Source organism: Candoia aspera, chromosome 2, assembly GCF_035149785.1.
Source record: "Candoia aspera isolate rCanAsp1 chromosome 2, rCanAsp1.hap2, whole genome shotgun sequence".
In the NCBI taxonomy this organism is placed as follows: Eukaryota; Metazoa; Chordata; class Lepidosauria; order Squamata; family Boidae; genus Candoia; species Candoia aspera.
In genome coordinates this window covers 69,398,443-69,416,099 of record NC_086154.1, presented here as the reverse complement: position 1 = coordinate 69,416,099, position 17,657 = coordinate 69,398,443, and the positions used below count along the sequence as shown (strand labels likewise).

General features: G+C 41.5%; 1 protein-coding gene across 2 annotated transcripts; it reads left to right on the top strand.

Annotated features, from left to right (window-relative positions):
* Window positions 1-79: 79 nt before the first annotated feature.
* On the top strand, window positions 80-12,622 carry MRPL22 (mitochondrial ribosomal protein L22). 2 transcript variants are annotated; one of them, XM_063292144.1, is made up of 7 exons: window positions 80-113; window positions 194-239; window positions 5,795-5,879; window positions 6,969-7,034; window positions 7,687-7,764; window positions 9,124-9,193; window positions 12,344-12,622. In XM_063292144.1, exons 1-7 carry the CDS (start codon window positions 89-91, stop codon window positions 12,553-12,555), a joined length of 582 nt encoding a protein of 193 aa, XP_063148214.1. In that variant the 5' UTR covers window positions 80-88; the 3' UTR covers window positions 12,556-12,622. The 2 variants fall into 2 exon arrangements, with proteins under 2 accessions (XP_063148214.1, XP_063148213.1); XM_063292143.1 differs by having other exon boundaries at window positions 5,744-5,879.
* The last annotated feature ends 5,035 nt before the right edge of the window (window positions 12,623-17,657 follow it).

Sequence of the window (17,657 nt, the reverse complement as noted above, 5' to 3'; positions counted from 1 at the left end):
GCAAGGAGAAGTACTGTACGGCAGCTGTTTTAGGTCAACCCCCTGCTGCTCCGGCCTCTGCCGTAAAAGCGGTCGGAGGGTTGCGAAGATGGCGCTGCTGGGGATGCTCTGTGGTGAGCTTGGCAGGGCGAGCGGGCTGCGAAGGGGAGGTGCGCGGGGATCTGACGACCCACATCTTTTTTCTCTCTTGCAGGGATTGCCCGCGCGTGGCGCCTTGGCGGTTGCCCTCGGGCCGAGAGGTGAGCTTTGGTACCTGAGGCTCGCGGAAGTTAAGAAATGCATTAAGGGACAAAATTAAAATCTGTGAAAATAGTTACAAGTTCTTTAGGGTACAGCCTGGCTTCTTTTGGTATTTTTGGCAGTGCTGTAAAGACGGGATTAGTCTTGTTGACCTCAGGCCCAGAGCTGATGAATGTTTTGGGAACAAGATGTTGCCCGGAAGATCTGCGCTTCTCTTCTCCCCTTTTTTTGTTTCTTTTTTCCCCCAATTTCTTTCAGTGATTTTTTTTCACCAGTGCTGCTTGAGAAAGGTAGCTGTAATTATCATCATTGTTTTTGAGTTTTAATGAAATTATCCCATTCAACATTGCTTGCATTTTCTTGATTACCTCCAAGTATTTGGTCCTTCTCTCTGTATCTGTCTCAACTACAGGTTTTTCAAAATGGAATACAAATTACAAAATGAAATACAAATGCATAATACAAACATCCCCAGCAGTGTGCCCTCAAGCTGTGTTGGACATCATCTTCTAGCATATTGAGCCAGCATTTCTAATGGCTGTCATAACACACTTGATATTCTTTAAGATGATACAAGACTCTTATAGTTGATCAGAAATATTTTTCCTGAATTCTACTTTCCTGAAGCAATGGTAGTGGGAAAACCATGATTCTTTGCTCCCAACATCCACTTCACTTCCAGTAAAAATCCCTATTTGGAACCAATGTCAGTAATATACAATAATAATTTTAATTCCAAAGCATGAATCCCAAATCTTCACAGAATCAAGAAAAATGATAGAGATGAAGCAACAGGAAACAATATTTATGGAACCAGACAGTTCATCAGTTTTAACCGAGGGCAACAAATTTATCTTCCAAATTTAGATGGTTTTATTGTCACTAGCTTTTAGATACTATGACTTGTCAAATGCAGGTGTCTTCAACCTGAATTAAGAGGGCTAGGCCATTTATTATTATTATATTATTATTATTATTATTTCAAATTTTTGCCACTGCCCATCTCCCCCCACAAGAGGCACTCTGGGTGGTTTACAATAAAAACGTAAAATTTATGGCATCACGGCCCACGCTTTCTCATATTGCATTTTGTGTCTGTCTGCTTAGACAGATCAGGAACTACTAGGTTATCTGGCCTGAAAAATCTATGGTATGACAGTAGGTACTGATTCCTTTGGTGACTTCCTCCTGTAGTCAAAATAATAAGTTTACAAACTGACTGTTGCTAATATTGCTATGAGATGCTGATCATTCAAAATCCCTCAGAGTTGAGTAGTCCTGTGGTAGTAATAGCCAGATGCTTCTCTCCACTAATTCCATGCAGGACTGACTTAAACATTAAGCACAATAGGTTCAGTGGGGGCCAGTGAAATGTTTTAATTTTTTAAAAATCAGAAATAATAAAAATGATTTTTCATGTCTTTTAATTAAAAACATGGAAGAAAAACAAAAAGATCAAACTGATCATTTTATTTGTAACCTATAGATGTCGAGTGAATACTAAAATTTTCCTTAGTTCTACTTTTCCTTGGCATATTTTTTATGTGATCTATTTTATTATAAATAAATTTTTCCACCTCTGAGTGGAAAACATTTTATAACATAACATTTTATCAACTTTAATCAATCAAGTATCATTCAATTTATATTCAAAAGAGAAAACACTGATTAGGAAATACATTTATTCTGCTAGGTTTTTGTTAGATTTTTTTGTTGTTCCACTTTTTTGTTATTTCACCTTTAAATGTCAAGAGTTCTTTTCATATCTGTTTCGAAATTAGAGGTACTATGCAGCATATTAAAACTTAAGGACAAATTAATATGACAGAAATTACTATTTCCTTGTGGTTTCATTCTAGTGCTAAGTTTTATTCTAATTTGTAATACTATATAGTGCTCTTTGACAGAGCCTCATGTAGCTCAGAGTGGTAGGCAGCAGTATTGCAGCCGAAACTCTCCCCACGACCCGAGTTCGATCCCAGCGGAAGCTGGATTCTTGGGTAGCCGGCTCAGGTCGACTCAGCCTTCCATCCTTCCGAGGTCGGTAAAATGAGTACCCAGCTTGCTGGGGAAGGTGACAACTGGGGAAGGCAATGGCAAACTACCCCGCTATAGTCTGCCAAGAAAATGTCACGAAAGCGATGTCCCCCCAAAGGGTCAGACATGAAACAGTGCTTGCACAGGGGACCTTTCACCTCAAAGTACTGTTTAATGACACTTGAGATTCCTGTAGATCTTTTGCTATGGTTTTTAAGTTACTTTATGAAATTGTCAAAATTAGCATTTGGCATAATGCCATTATGAATTCTAATAGGTTTTTTTTTTTTCAATGAATGTCATTTGCAGTCACTGATCAAAGAGCCTTTGGGTGCCTAACTATTTCAGAGAGAGAGTGAGAGAAAGGAGAAAGAAACTGATTGAGTTTATAAAAGCTCAGCATTCATCAAGTGCCTTTCCACATAAAAATGTTTTCATCTGATAGTGAAATAAAAACAGAAGCCTTCGTTTGGGAAGGCAAATTGCATTCTAGATGATATGCAAATCAGAAAGTATTTGAGAAAATTAAGGAATATTGACCTAGTCTAGTCCTTGGTATCATATTTAGGTGAAATCAAATTGGACTATTGTGGTATATTATATTGTTTTGAGATTTAAGACTAGAGAGGGAGCTCTTGCGTATTCTCTTCATTAATTGTTTTAATACAGAAAGGAAAAAGAAGAAATAATGGAAAACAACTAGGGTTAACAAGTGCACAATGCTATCATCTGGATGCTTCTGTGCTTAGATTTATGTGAATGAGGCAGATCATTACATAATAAAAGCCTCATTTGGAAGGCTAATATAGGAATCAGGCAATAGTTTCACTGTGCTTGTCCTGCTGATTCTAAGAACAGACATTACAGGTAGTCCTCACTTAACAACGCTAATTAGGACTGGCAGCTCTGTTGCTAAGTGAAGTGGTAGTAAAGCGAAACATTACGTGACTGCTCTGCTTAGCAATGGCAATCCGTGCAGTCCCTGTTGCTGTTGTTAAGTGAATGGTTGTTAGGCGAGGACCTACCCCGATCCAAGCCATTCCCAGCTAGGTCCCTTCCAGCTCCAAGCCTTGGTTCTTCCAAGGTAAAGGACTGTCTCTGCTTCAATTCCCCCCACTTGCCAACCCTCCCTCCATCTCTGCACTTTTGGCCACCTCCCTACCCGCCCCCATCACACCTTGTGCCATGGCTGGCTGGGACAATCCTTCCCGCTGCGCCTCGTCGTGTGCCCCTACTGGCCAGGAAGATCCTTCACACTGCACCTCACTTCATGGCACTGCCGGCCAGGACGATCCTTCACACCTTGTGTGCCACTGCCAACGGGGACAGTCCTTCACTTTGCGCCTTGCTGCTGTCCAGGATGATCCTTCCACGCAAAAGTTTGTCTCAGCTGGCAGGGGCATGCGGCGAAGTGCAGCACATGGTGAGGTGCAGTGCAAAGAATCATCCTGGCTGGTGCTGACATGCAGTGCGTAGGATCACCCTGGTCAGCAGGGCCCCAGCCCCTTCACGGTGGAGCAGCAGCACACGCCTGCCTGCGCTGCCTAGTGCCCGCAGCATCCGCCCCCCTGCCCTTACCTCTCACCTGTCAGCCTGTGGGACATTTCCGCAGCGGCTCTCCTGCTCGTGGCCAGGACGGTGAGCCCAGTGGAGAGAAGGCAAGTGAAGATGACAAGGAAGGTCAGGTGGATGGGTGGGTGCAAGGGGGCGGTTGTCAATGTGGGCAGGCCCAAATTTTTATCACATGACTGCGGGGTTTCCGTGACAGGCATACATTTGAGGACTGGTCACAAGTCCATTTTTTCAGCACTTTTGTAACTTCAAACAGTTGCTGAACAAATGGATGCTTGATACTCAAATAGCAATTTGAGGATCCAAAGTAAAGATACAGTTATATCTTTTGGGGCATTCTTTTTTGGGAAAGTTGAACATAAATTATAAAATTTTAATGGTCAATAACTGCTTGATAGTATTACTTAAAAGAAGAACACTTTCAGTCAGAGGTCTGTCAAATATTTCTGCAATTGTGAAATATATACTTATTTATGCATTTATTTACATTTGAATGCCACCTTTTCTCAGTTTTAGGCTGCTGTGCAATCATTCTTTTGGCAGAAGTGCCTTCTGAGCATTTATCTTCTGAGCCAAGAAGATTTTGAGTGGTCTCACACTCTAATAGTGTGAGAGCATTATATATTTGTGATCACTAGATGGCATTGTAACATCCTAACATGGGGTTTGTTTGCTTTACAGACTAGGTTATTGAAGGAAATCTTTCTTCCCTTGAAATTAAAGAGTTGGTACAGAGCCAGTAGAGAAGATCTAAAGATCTGTATAGAAATTCTAGAACCTAGAAGACTTAGGGTTTACATTTACATTTCTTAGATAGTAGCCAGCTGACAGTTTCTTATGAATGTGAGGGAATTTTCAGAAGCTCTGTGATGTTCCATATTTTTTAAATAATTGAAATCAAGAGTATTACATAGAACATTTCAAAAGGAGATTTCAAGGGCACTAGACATGAGCCTTGTGTAATTTCATACTCAAATTATTAAATAACAGGCATGAGTGCCTTTATGTAAAACAACAATAAATTTAGCATTCCTTCTGCTTTTCTCACAAAAGTGTAATCATACGTACACCATCTACACTAAAGAGTGTTTATGTATGATGCAATATTCCCAAGGTGTGTGTGATATGGATGGATGGATGGATTAAAGACTGGGTGGCCAGCCCCTGACTAGGCAATTAAAAAGAACAAACTGAAAACTGTATGGGAGGAAGAATGGAATATAGTAACTATAAAACGAGGGGAGAATCAAGAATGACTGATAAAAGTAATAATAAGAACCATCTTATTGGCTGGATTCACACATTGTACTAAGTCATAATGTGTTTTGATATTTGCTTAATATTATATACCAACTCAGCCAGTGCAGTTTTAAACCATGCTTTATGGCTTAACAGGTGAGTCAAGTCACTATTGATTGATTAAAAAAAAAAACTGCAGTTAAAACAAACTGTTGCTTAGTACAGTGTACAAAGCCGTGTTGGTTGGTATGGATCCCTTTCTAAGACACAATAGGCTACTTTTTAATGGGTGAAAATGAGAGCTGTCACTGAAATAACAGAGAAACTCAGTATTTTAACAGTGGTTGAGTTTAGGCACAAGTAGATCTACTCCACTTTGCCCCAAAGAGTTATGCTGGTGGTTTAATCTTTGGGTTATACATAAATGCAAGACACCTGTAGATAGCTTTATATGTGTGTGAATATATTCATCTTGCAGCTGAGGTGGTTGGCCTAAAGTCAACATTGTACATCCTGTTGAGTGCTAAGTTATGGAACTATAATAAATATGCATGTTAAATTGGGATGAGTAGCATTTAGCAGTCAATATCTTAGTAATTATTGCAACCAGTGACAGGATTTAACTTCTGTAAAATGATAAAATCTTGTTTTGTAGGGTACTGGCATCTTCCAGCATTCCTCTTCTATCAACTATTAATACATGCAGATGTTTTGGGTACAGCATAAAATGGGATAAGAGGAACAGGATCACCTATCCGCCACAAGGACCAGACGAGCCTCGAAGGCCAGCAGTAAGTATTTGCTTCAATTTCTTTTCCATTGTTAGACAACGGCAGAGCTAAGAATTCCTGTGTGTCTGACATACTTTTATAAGGAGTAGTTTCTGAGATCTGTGTTGGAATTGGCATTTACAATGAATTTAATGAAATAAATAAGTGTTGATCTTTTTGTAGCATCTCATTTGGATTAAAATACTGGGTTTTTCTGTTATTCACTCCCTGCAGCTGTTTGGCATCTTTGGGGTGGGGTAGGGTGTGAAAAAACATAGAAGGCAGCCATGTCTTCTTTCAAAATTGTTTACCTAGTGCTCATCACCGTGACAGTTCATTAGCATTCAGTTTTTGGGGAGGTGCAAACTTGAAGGAATGCATTTCATTTTGTTAGCATCTAGGCCTTTCTCTTTCAATGATCAGCTGCAAATACCTGAAAGGGAAAAGTAAGGTCAGATGGAAGACATAATGGTAATAGAGAAGAATCTCAATAGCACAGTTGAGTGGACTCTGGTCATGGGCAGTTAATTCCCATATATCTTATAAAATTGTGTTACAATTTAATTGTTTCAGTATATCATGCTAATGATTTATATTTATGTGAGGGATTGTTGTTCAGTAGTAGGCAATTTATTTTATATGCAGTGGTATCTTCAGTTAAAATAATCTCAGTCTCAGAGTCAGGATTTTCTTAAGATACCTGACAGCCTCTTCTAGCTAGAAAGTATTCAGTTATGACCAGTAGTATAAAGCTGATCAGCCTGTGATCTCAGGTGATTGCCCAGTCACTTCGCATGATATTTCAGCAGTCTTGCCTAGAAATCCCATGAGATTCAGCTGAGTTTTATTTTTTAAACTGTAATTTAAAACAGCCATGTGTAGTGTCTCAGATGTTAGAGGATGCTTTGGTGTTTTGGTTTCGTTGCTGGTACATACTATAAAACAACTCCCCTTGAAAAGCTACAGTTGAAGTTCCAGTCTCAAATGATCTTGGCTCTGTGCTCAGGTAGGGATGCATTCATTTTGGGATAAATTGCTGTGTTTCCCCCTGAATTACTGTAACCATTTTATATCAGCTAATTCTACATAATAAACATTTCTTTTTTAAAGGAGATATACCACTGTCGAAGAGATATCAAATATGATAAGGATAAGATGTGGTACCTGGCCAAATTGGTAAGAGCATTTTTGGTAGATTTCTTAGATGTATGTTTGTATGATCCTGATAGCTTTTCCTGTGTCATCAGTTTATAGTTATCGTGCTACTTCAGTGTGTGACTCAGACCCCAAAGCAGTAACTAAGAACCAATATGATAAAGGTAGTCCTTGCTTACTGACTTCCTGTTCAGCAACTGTTTGAAGTTACAGTGGCACTGAAAAAGGAGACTTATGACCAGTCTTTCAACTTGCAGTCATTGCAGCATTCCCATGGTCATGTGATTGCGATTCAGGCACTTGTCAACTGGTGCACATTTGTGTTGGTGATAGCTGTCACATGATCACCATTTGTGACCTTCACAGCCGGCTTCCGACAAGTGAAGTCAATGGGGAAGCCAGCAGGAAGTCACAGGTTGTGGTCACGTGGTGTCATGCTTAACAACTGCAGTGATTCGCTTAACGACTGCAGCTGGAACTGATGCCGTAAGTCGGTCACGGTCATGTGATGTTTCACTTTAAGACCATGTTGCTTAGTGACAGAGTTGCCAGTCCCATTTGTGGTCTGTAAGTGAAGACTACCTGTATTGTTCTTTTACACCAAAATATGTTTGCCATTGAAATCATTATGAGATTTATTTTTCTGTACAAAATATACTTCCTTCCGTTTCAGATACGGGGAATGACCATTGACGAGGCACTGGCTCAGTTAGAATTCAATGATAAAAAGGGAGCAAAAATAATCAAAGAGGTATGTTACTGTTTTCTTTAAAATGTGATTCTTTCCAATCTTGCTTAAACCCATGTATTTGAGAGCTTTTCTGAAGTTTATCACTCAATATATGCAGAGTTTTTATCTGTATATTATGTGGAACTCTAGTTTCCCAACAAGATTTTGTACTTTGGAAAATATGACCATTTGATAGTGATTAAACTTGGTATATGAATAGGTGAAAGCAGGGAAGGAATCCCAGGAGATAGAAAGCAAAAGGATCAAGAATCCTAATGCAAGGAAGTTGAAGAAAGTTTGCTAAGCAGTAATGGATTGAAAAAAAAATATGGGTGACTTAAGCTTTGACAAAAAGTAGAAATTGAGGTAAGATAGAAATGAATCTTGGAAAAAAATTGTATGATGCTTAATGCAAAGGTGGAATGGACTATCAGAGAAAGGAAAACTGATTACAACTGTAGGGTGGATTCATAAAACATGCCGACCATGTTGTGTGAATCTAACCATTATGGCTAAGTATGTTACTGAATAAACTACAATTGTTCCATTTGTTAGTGTGTTGCACTAAGTTTCCTTAACTATGGTTACTCAATAAATCACAATTTGTTCAGTTTGCACAATGCATAAACATGGTTAGTATCAGAAACAAAGATTCTGGATAGCCAGAGAAAGTAGAACAAAGTTATATGCAAAGCAAAATTGTTTGAGAAAATGTGGAATTAAAGAGGGAAGGAATATGATTGTGCAGTATAGATAAGTTCTAGGGATGAGGCAATTGGGATAACCATGCAATTCTGCATAAATTGTATGGCAGGTGTGCATATATGAGGGTATCAAATTTAAACTAACAAATTATTGGCTATAGGCTCCTTGAAAATTAGTTAATTTTTTCTTACTTTTTAGGAGGTCTAATTATCTCGACAGGCCAGTAGAGTGAATAGAATAATCCTGAAATTCTAGGCATTTAGAAAGGCCTGCCAAATATTGTTGGGTAATGGAATTGAATTAAAGCACCCTCCGTTGTGAGGATGTTGGTGTTGGATGATGGAAGTTGTAGCTGAACATACATACCTACATATCCTCAAGTTGGGGAAGACCAGCTTCTACTCCTCTAGGGTATGGACTTGTTTGAACTTCTAAAGGTTAACTAAGGCAATGTTCTGCTCAGTGATCTGGGAGTAAGGCTCACAGAATAAAAATCTAATTGACTAGGCTACAGAAGATTTTGCTGTGAAGAGGAGAATAGGATTTTCAGTGTGCAAGCTGTTTTGCTGAGATTAATATATTCTTTTGTTTCTCTTTATGGAGCTATAAAGCTCTTAAATTAAAAACATTCATGATCTCTGTGACTAACATTATTTTTCCTTTTTTTCGTAATAGGTTCTTCTGGAAGCTCAAGAACTGGCAGTGACAAGATATAATGTAGAATTTAAATCCAATTTATACATTGGTAAATACTTTATAATTGTATGAAACTTCCTCAAAAAAAGCAGTGTTATTTACAATAGCAATAGTATAAGCCAGTTTAGATACGTGCATTTTTAATTTCACAACTGCTCTAATCATACTGTCCTGTTATCCTAGACTGGGTGCGGGCACCCTTTTTTGGGCCAAGCATTTCAGTCTGAATGATGTGCCAGTGGCTGCACTAAAAAAATGCAGGTGGACAGGGAAAAGAGCAAAAGGAGAAAATGTTCACTGGATATAAATTATTATTTAATACATAATTTTATTTATTTATTTAAACTGCATGTGTGTGCCCACACATGATATACTCACAGATATTTACATCCATTTGTCAGGGGTCAAAATAAAAGAAACAGGGGCAGTATAACTGATTTGGAACAAATTACTTCCAAAATACTTCTGAAATAAATGTAGGTATATACTTTCTTTAACAGCTTTCATATATCAGAAACAGATACTGGTAGTCCTCACTTAATGACCATAATTGGGACTGGCAACTCCATTGCTAAGTGATGTGGTTGTATTGTCCTGTGGCATCATGTGACGGACTTATGAACTCACTTCCACCATGGTCATTAAGTGAATTACCCACAGTCATTAAGCGAGACATCATGTGACTGTGACTTGTGATTTTACTGCCACCTTCTCCACTGATTCTCTTGTTGGAAGCAATCTGTGAAGCACGCAAATAGTGATCATGTAACTGGGATGCTGCGACAGTCATAATTGTGAGGACTGGTCATAAAGTTACTTTTTCAGTGCCATTGTAACTTTGAACAATTGCTAAACAGGGCAGTCTTTAAGTGAGGAGTAGCTATATTTAGTGCTCATGAATATCAAGTTAATTGATGGATGGTCTTATGCCTGAATAATCTGTTGCAAATGACTAGTGAGTTTCATGATACACAATTGTGTAGCCACAACTCATCATTGTTCATGCTACCAGACCAAACTTGTCCATGATTTCTTCCCAGCCAAGCCACAATTTACCAATCTCATACATTTAGATCATCTGTTAACACAAAGAGGCCTCTTTTGGGGATTTTATTTATGAGGCTCTGGAATTCAGTGTAAAAATGGTCTTTTTTTATCATCACTGTCCACCTTTATTGGTGCATGGGTTGCGGTTATAGCAATCAGTACAGTTCCATGGAGGATTGAAATGGCAACATGGTCTGAAACTGCTTCAGCTGATGTTATTGATGTATTGCACCTATGAATCCTATGCCCAGCTGCAGTTATTTACCACCACAGTAGTAAAGATGCACATGTTTAGAACTGTCTGCGTTGGAAACCACCTTCTTTTCAAATCCGAGCAGTCCGTTTAGTGAAAATAGCCAGCTCAGTGTTGTATTTTAGCAGTTTAGTGCAGCTTGCTCCAGTTTCCTCATTTGGGCACCACTTAACATCAAGGGACGCGGTGGCGCTGCGGGTTAAACCGCTGAGCTGTCGATCAGAAGGTCGGCGGTTCGAAACCGCGCGGCGGGGTGAGCTCCCGTTGTTAATCCCAGCTCCTGCTCACCTAGCAGTTCGAAAACATGCAAATGTTAGTAGATCAATAGGTACCGCTTCGGCGGGAAGGTAATGGCGTTCCGTGTCGTCATGCTGGCCACATGACCCGGAAGTGTCTATGGACAACGCCGGCTCTAAGGCTTAGAAACGGAGATGAGCACCGCCCCCTAGAGTCGGACACGACTGGACTTTACGTCAAGGGAAACCTTTACCTTTACCTAACATGTTCCACATGGCAAAGTTAACAGCATTCTTTAGTGTCACCAATTTCTGGGTTGCATCTAGTAGCCCAGGGTTGTACAGTGGTGCTGCCAGCACTGCAAAAGAGATACCCACTTTTACACTTTTCACCAGTGACTTGCTGACTGCCAATACTGACAGGTTGGCTGCTTTAGACAGGATAGTATCGTTTGAGGTTTGTAGGGAGCCATGGAGATGATCTTGGAGAAGCTGTCCAGAAGCTGTTAGGACAACAGAAGCATGCATTAAGTGTGGGGAGGCGGGCAAGCATTAGAAAGGGATTCAGATTGGCTCCCCCTGACTCCCTGGGGTATAAGAGGGAAGGAAGGGAAAACGCAGCAAATTTGCAAGATTCTGTTTCTGTAGCCTATTTCAGTAGAGTTGTAGTCTTCATAGAATCTTGAAAGCCTGCTTAAAACCTTTTAAGGGCAAAAAAGTGAAGTTGGTGCTGTTCTGAGTCTTTTTCTACTTTCCCATGGTGGAGCAACTATTTTCCCTGTCCCTAAGCCTTCTCAAGGCCAGAGCTAAATTCCTTCACATTTCATAACCCTTCTGGTGCTATGAGCCAACTGTGGATGGAGGAGTTCAGTCATGATTGCTGGAAGGAAATATAGGGCAGTGTTTCTCAATGTGTGGTCCAAGAACACCTGAGGGTCTCCCAAGACCCTCTCAGCGAAATAAAAATTATTTGCCAGCCTGTGCTGGAAAATAATACAGTATTAAAATCCCATCAAACAATTGTGAGAAGAGATAGTGGCAGCAAATGTGTCAATTTTAAATTTCAATATGGTAAATATCAATAAATATAACCCATACAAACAAAAGTTCTTTTGAGGTCCTCCATAATTTTTAAAATTATGGAGGAATGGGTCCTGAGAGAACAAGGTTTAAGAAACACTGGCATACGGTATAAGTGAGATCTGACAGATGGTTTATCATGTTAGGCGGTGCTTAGCTACACATTTTACCTTTAATATTTTAGTTTTATTATGTTTTCTTGTTTAATGTTTTATATAGAATTCTGAATTGTGTCAAACAAGGTGAGCCAATGATGTCACTGATGTAAAACAGTTTCCTAAGTTTCCAGATGCAGCAACACTCTTGGCACAACAGCAGTAGGCAGAGGTACCTGATGAAACAAAGGATCTTAAAAAAGATCGCTCTGTTAGTTCAGAATGAAGGGCAGCAGCTGTTATGTGTTTTACAGTGTATTCATCCATTCTTACTGTTCGGTGGTTCAATTATCCATCTAGAAGACTGAACCATTTTCTGTTTTCATTGAGATGCATTAAACAGATAATGAACACTGTTGAATTGACTGTTCTAATAAGTGCTTCTTTGGATCTCTGTTGTAACCACCGTTTTCCTTTATATTCTCTAGCTGAATCATTTTCTGGAAAGGGACATTATCTAAAAAGAATCCGCTACCATGGCAAAGGCTGTTTTGGGGTAATGGACAAAGTCAAATGTCATTATTTTGTGAGATTAGTTGAAGGACCACCTCCACCTCCAGCACCAGCAAAGACTGGGTTTGATCAAGCTAAGGAGTATGTTGAGCAACTTCGTAAACGAACCATTATTAATACACTGTGATAGCTCTCATAATGTATTTGTTTTTCCTTTTTGATAAAAATGTAAATAAAGTACATTTCAAAAATAACTTTTCAATTTCGTATTTCTGGAAATAGTCATACATCATATATTGGTATTTAGGAAGGGGGGTTGTGTTAATGGAGAACTTTCAGAATTGGAATGTTGGTCAGAAAATACAGATTCTTTTTTCAGTATCTGGGTGGGAAACTATTTGGGAGTCTTGTGTAAAGATGAATTTCATCAAAAAAGAAAGGTGGGATGTAAATAAAACAATTCTCAATGCTGAATGAACAAAACTCTAGGGAAAATGCACCTAATATTCCATGTAGCTTTGGCCTTCGATAATAAATCATTAAAATACAGAAAAGACAGTTGTTTGGGTGATAATTGGAATTTGGTTTCAAGATTGTTCATTATCTCTTCAATCTTCACAGAGGGAATGTGTGTTTTTGAACAGCTGCATACAGCAAATGAGCGATGCAATGAAATTTCAGTGCAATAAATGTGATTACAGATGGCATTCCTGTTTGTTTATTCTACTGAGTACACAGAGAATTCTGTAGAACTTGCAGCCCTTGAAATTTGCCTGCTGGTACTCAGTTACATTAATAAGATTCCTTCAGAAATGCATAAGCTAGCTAACCTCAGAAAGTAGACTGTTTAGTGGTAATTGCATAGCATGTGTACTTAGATTTCAAAAGGTATTGGAACATGATTTTAAAAAGTTCCCTTTGTTTTAATGGCAAGCAAGTTTCTGTCTATACATTTTCATATCATTGTTAGTTGTAAATTTTAGACCAATATTCTCTCTCCATATTAAAATAATACCATTTATTGTTTTGTGTAATGGTTGCCTAATCCCAAATACTCAGTCTCACAAGCTCGGGCTTAAAGATAACTGATTTATTAAAGGAATAGTATGCAAATACAGAGAAAGCTGAGAATGAGCAAAAGCGCGCCAAATACAAACTTAAAGCTTTGCCTGTGAGCCAGTCCCGCCCCAATCACCCGTCAATGCGCACCCCCTCCCAGGTGCTAGGAACCGTTACACGCGCCTGGGAAAGTAACCTTGAACAGGAGCGCAAACCCAAACACACATTCCAAGGCTCCAAAACAACGGAGGGCGGAGGAATGGAAAAACCCTGAACGGGCGAATGAACACGGGAAAGGAGTTGACATGTGAAACGTTACAATGTTAACAGAACATTGAAATGGGAAACATGACATACCGCCCCCCCCCAAAGCAATGCTATGGAGCCGGTTTGTCGGGGTAGGCAGAGTGAAAGCGTGCCACTAGACGAGGGGAGTTTACATCAGGGGCAGCCACCCATTCAGGATGAGGGAAATGTTTCCAACGAACGAGGTACTGTAAAGTGGAGCGCTGGCGGCGAGAGTCCAGGACGTCTTTCACCTCGAAGTGTTGCTGGTTGTCAATCATGAGAGGAGGTGGTGGAATGGGTTGGGGATGCCAGCGGTCCGATGGCAGGTAGGGCTTGAGTAAACTACAATGGAAAACAGGATGTAAACGTTTTAGGTTGTGGGGCAAGTCAAGTTTAAAAGTAACAGGGTTAATTTGTGCCACAATAGGAAAAGGACCCACAAACTTAGGGCCAAGTTTCTTGGAAGGTTGTGGTGATTTGATAAACTTGGTTGACAAGTAGACTTTGTCCCCTACAGTAAAAGCAGGTTCAGGTGAGCGCTTTGCATCTGCATGACGTTTGTAAGTGGTTTGGGCATGGAGCAGAGCTTGCTGAATGTTTAGCCATGAGTCTTTGAGAGAGTCAGCCCAGTCAGTAAGGGAGGCGGGTAGGGGTTGTGGATGAGGGAGTTCAGGGATTGGGACGAAGTCCTGACCGAAGACAGTTTTAAAAGGAACCTGGCCAGTGCTCTGATGTAAGGCATTGTTATAAGCGACTTCTGCAAAAGGGAGTAGGTTGACCCAGTTGTCTTGTTGGTAATTGACAAAAGCTCGCAAATATTGTTCAAGTGTAGAATTGACTGCCTCTGTAGAGCCGTCCGTCTGTGGATGCCACGCAGTGGAGAGGGCTTGCTTGGTGCCCAGTAGTTTTAAAAATGCCCGCCAAAATTGTGACGTAAATTGTGTGCCTCTGTCACTCACCAAACGGGCGGGGATACCGTGAAGGCGGTACACGTGAACGAGGAAGAGGCGTGCCAGTTGTTGCGCGGTGGGGATAGAAGCGCATGGAATGAAATGGGCTTGTTTCGAGAAAAAATCTTTGACCACCCAAATGACGGTTTTTCGTTGACTGGGGGGTAGGTCAACGATAAAGTCCATGAATATGTCTTGCCAGGGGACTGATGGGGTGGCGACAGGTTGAAGGAGACCCTGAGGTTTGCCTGGTTTGCGCTTAGTTGCTGCACAAACAGGGCATGCTGTGACATAGGTTTTAAGGTCCTTGAGCAACGTTGGCCACCAGAATTGCCGCCGCACGAGGTGGAGTGTTTTTAAATAACCGAAATGCCCAGCCAGCTTGTCATTGTGGCAGCGCTGGAGGATTGTTTTACGCAAAGCCTCAGGCACATAGAGACGATCGTTGCGCCAAGCAAAATCGTCGGTGAAAGTTACAATGTTTTGATTTGTTTGTAACCAAGTGTCAGTTTTAAGGTGGAGGAGCAACTGTTGTTGCAAATCCGATGGAACTGGCAAGCGCGGCGAGCGGCTGGGAGGCGGGGCGGCTGGAGTTTGCGTTTGATGCGCTTGCGCCTGACTGCGCGTCACTGCTGCCAAACTCAATTGTTTTTCGGTCCAGACGGTACCTTGGACTGTTGGCCCTGGGCCAGCATCTTGGGGTCGGCGGGAGAGCGCATCAGCTAAAAAGTTTTTCTTGCCTGGTATGAATTTAAGGGTGAAGTCAAAGCGGCTGAAAAACTCAGCCCAGCGAAGCTGTTTGGGGCTGAGTTTACGACTGGTGCTTAGTGCCTCCAGGTTCTTATGGTCAGTCCAGACTTCAAAAGGGTTTGAAGTCCCTTCTAATAAGTGTCGCCAAGTCTCTAAAGCAGTTTTTACAGCAAAAGCCTCTTTTTCCCAAACATGCCATCGCCTCTCTGTTTCGGTGAACTTGCGGGAGAGGTAAGCACAGGGTTTTAAGGCGCCAGATTGGTCAGATTGCAGTAGGAGTGCTCCGATTGAGAAATCAGAAGCATCCACTTGTACAACGAATGGTTTGGCAGGGTCTGGATGCTGTAAAATTGGTTCAGTAGTGAAGATTTGTTTGAGCGCTTTGAACGCCTGTTGACAGGTTGGAGTCCATTTAAGGAGCGCTCCTGGGTTTTTTGAACGCCGCGTATCCCCTTGCGCCTTAGTTTTCAACAGTTCAGTGAGGGGGAGGGCGATTTCAGCAAAATTTTGGGCGAATGCCCGATAGAAATTGGCGAATCCAAGGAAACTTTGTAATTGTCTCCTGGTACGGGGAGGCTCCCATGCCACAATGGCTTCCACTTTAGCAGGGTCCATTTCAATGCCCTTAGCGGAAATTCTATATCCTAGATAATCAATTTGTGATTGATGGAAGGCACATTTAGACAGTTTGGCATACAACTCTGCTTTTTTCAATTTAGCCAGCACCTGACGCACCAAGTGAATATGTTCTGACATGGTTTCAGTATAAATCAATACATCATCCAAATACACAAGTACTCCCTTAAATAGGTGGTCATGCAAGACCTCATTGATTAGTTGCATAAAAACCCCAGGTGCCCCCGACAAACCAAAGGGTAAGACTTTGTATTGAAAAGCCCCGAGAGGACAGTTAAACGCCATTTTCCACTCATCCCCTTCCCTTATGCGAATACGAAAATAGGCTTCTCTCAAATCTAGTTTTGAGAAGATTTTGCCTCTGGCCAGATGTGATAACATATCTTTGATCAAGGGCAAAGGATATTTATTTAATATTGAGACCGCATTGAGCCTGCGGAAATCGGTACAAAGTCTCAATGAGCCATCCTTTTTTGGTCTAAAGAGGACAGGAGCCCCTACCGGGGAGTTAGCAGGTTCAATGAAACCCCTAGCCAGGTTTTTGTCAATGAACTCCCTTAGCGTGGCTAGCTCTTTGGGAGACATGGGGTAGATTTTTGGGTGAGGTAACTTTACATTAGGTAAGAACTCAATGGCACAGTCTGTTTTTCAGTGAGGTGGCAAGCGATCTGCTTCCTTTTCCCCAAACACATCAGCTAGATCCTGATATTGACTGGGTAGTCCCTCAAGAGGTTGAAGTGTTTGTACAGTGGTGTGCGCTACCCCTCCACCCTCCATGTCGTCTAGGAGATCCTTTTCGGGTACTTTGTAAAATCCATCCGCAAAGGTGACAGTTCTATGTAGCCAGTTGATAAAAGGATTCTGTTGTACAAACCAGGGCATACCTAAAATCACTAGAGGGCCCCCCACTGGAGCTACAACAAATGGTAGCTTTTCCCGATGGGAACCCATTTGTAAAGCCACCAGTCCTGTGGAATGAGTGACTGCTTTTCCCCCCGCCATAGTTCCATCCAATTGGGTGAAGATCATAGGTCTTGGCAAAGGGAACGTAGGCAGTTCCAGAGCCGCTACGACATCAGGGTGCATAAGGGAACGGGAGCAGCCCGAGTCAAGCATGGCCCAAACTTTCACAGTTTTGGTCTTTGAGCCTAGTTTAACTTTTACAGTCAGCGTAGGGAAATTCCCACTCACCGAATCGTGGTCACGCCCGGTTTCTTCCACCTGCCCAACGGCGCCCTTCAGGGCAGGTGGTAGCCTTTTCCCGCCGGCTGTTCGAATTGTAATTCCTCTTCTTCTTCCCCAAATGGTAGTTCTGGTGGTTCTAGCTCCGCGATTGCAGCTTTCATTTTCCGCGGCAGGGCAGGCGACTTCCCTGAAGGTTTCGCCTGCCGTTCCTCCGGACGGCGTCTAGGGCACGAAGTGGCGCGATGCCCTTCTTTTCCACATCTCAGGCATTGACCTTTGGAAAACCGTCGTTCCCTTTCCTCTTCCCAGGATTTTGGTTTAGGGCGGCTGGCCAGCCCCGTCGTACGCGCTCCTCTGGCGATTCGGGATTGTCTAAGTTCTTTAGGTCTGCAGGGCGTTCTCCGCGCTGCCCGCTAACTGA

Coding starts and splice junctions, on each gene's coding strand:
- MRPL22 (XM_063292143.1), top strand. CDS start 89: ATGGCGCTGCTGGGGATGCTCTGTG. Junction 5,880..6,968: donor ACGAGCCTCGAAGGCCAGCA/GTAAGTATTTGC, acceptor TCTTTTTTAAAG/GAGATATACCACTGTCGAAG. Junction 7,035..7,686: donor TGTGGTACCTGGCCAAATTG/GTAAGAGCATTT, acceptor CTTCCGTTTCAG/ATACGGGGAATGACCATTGA.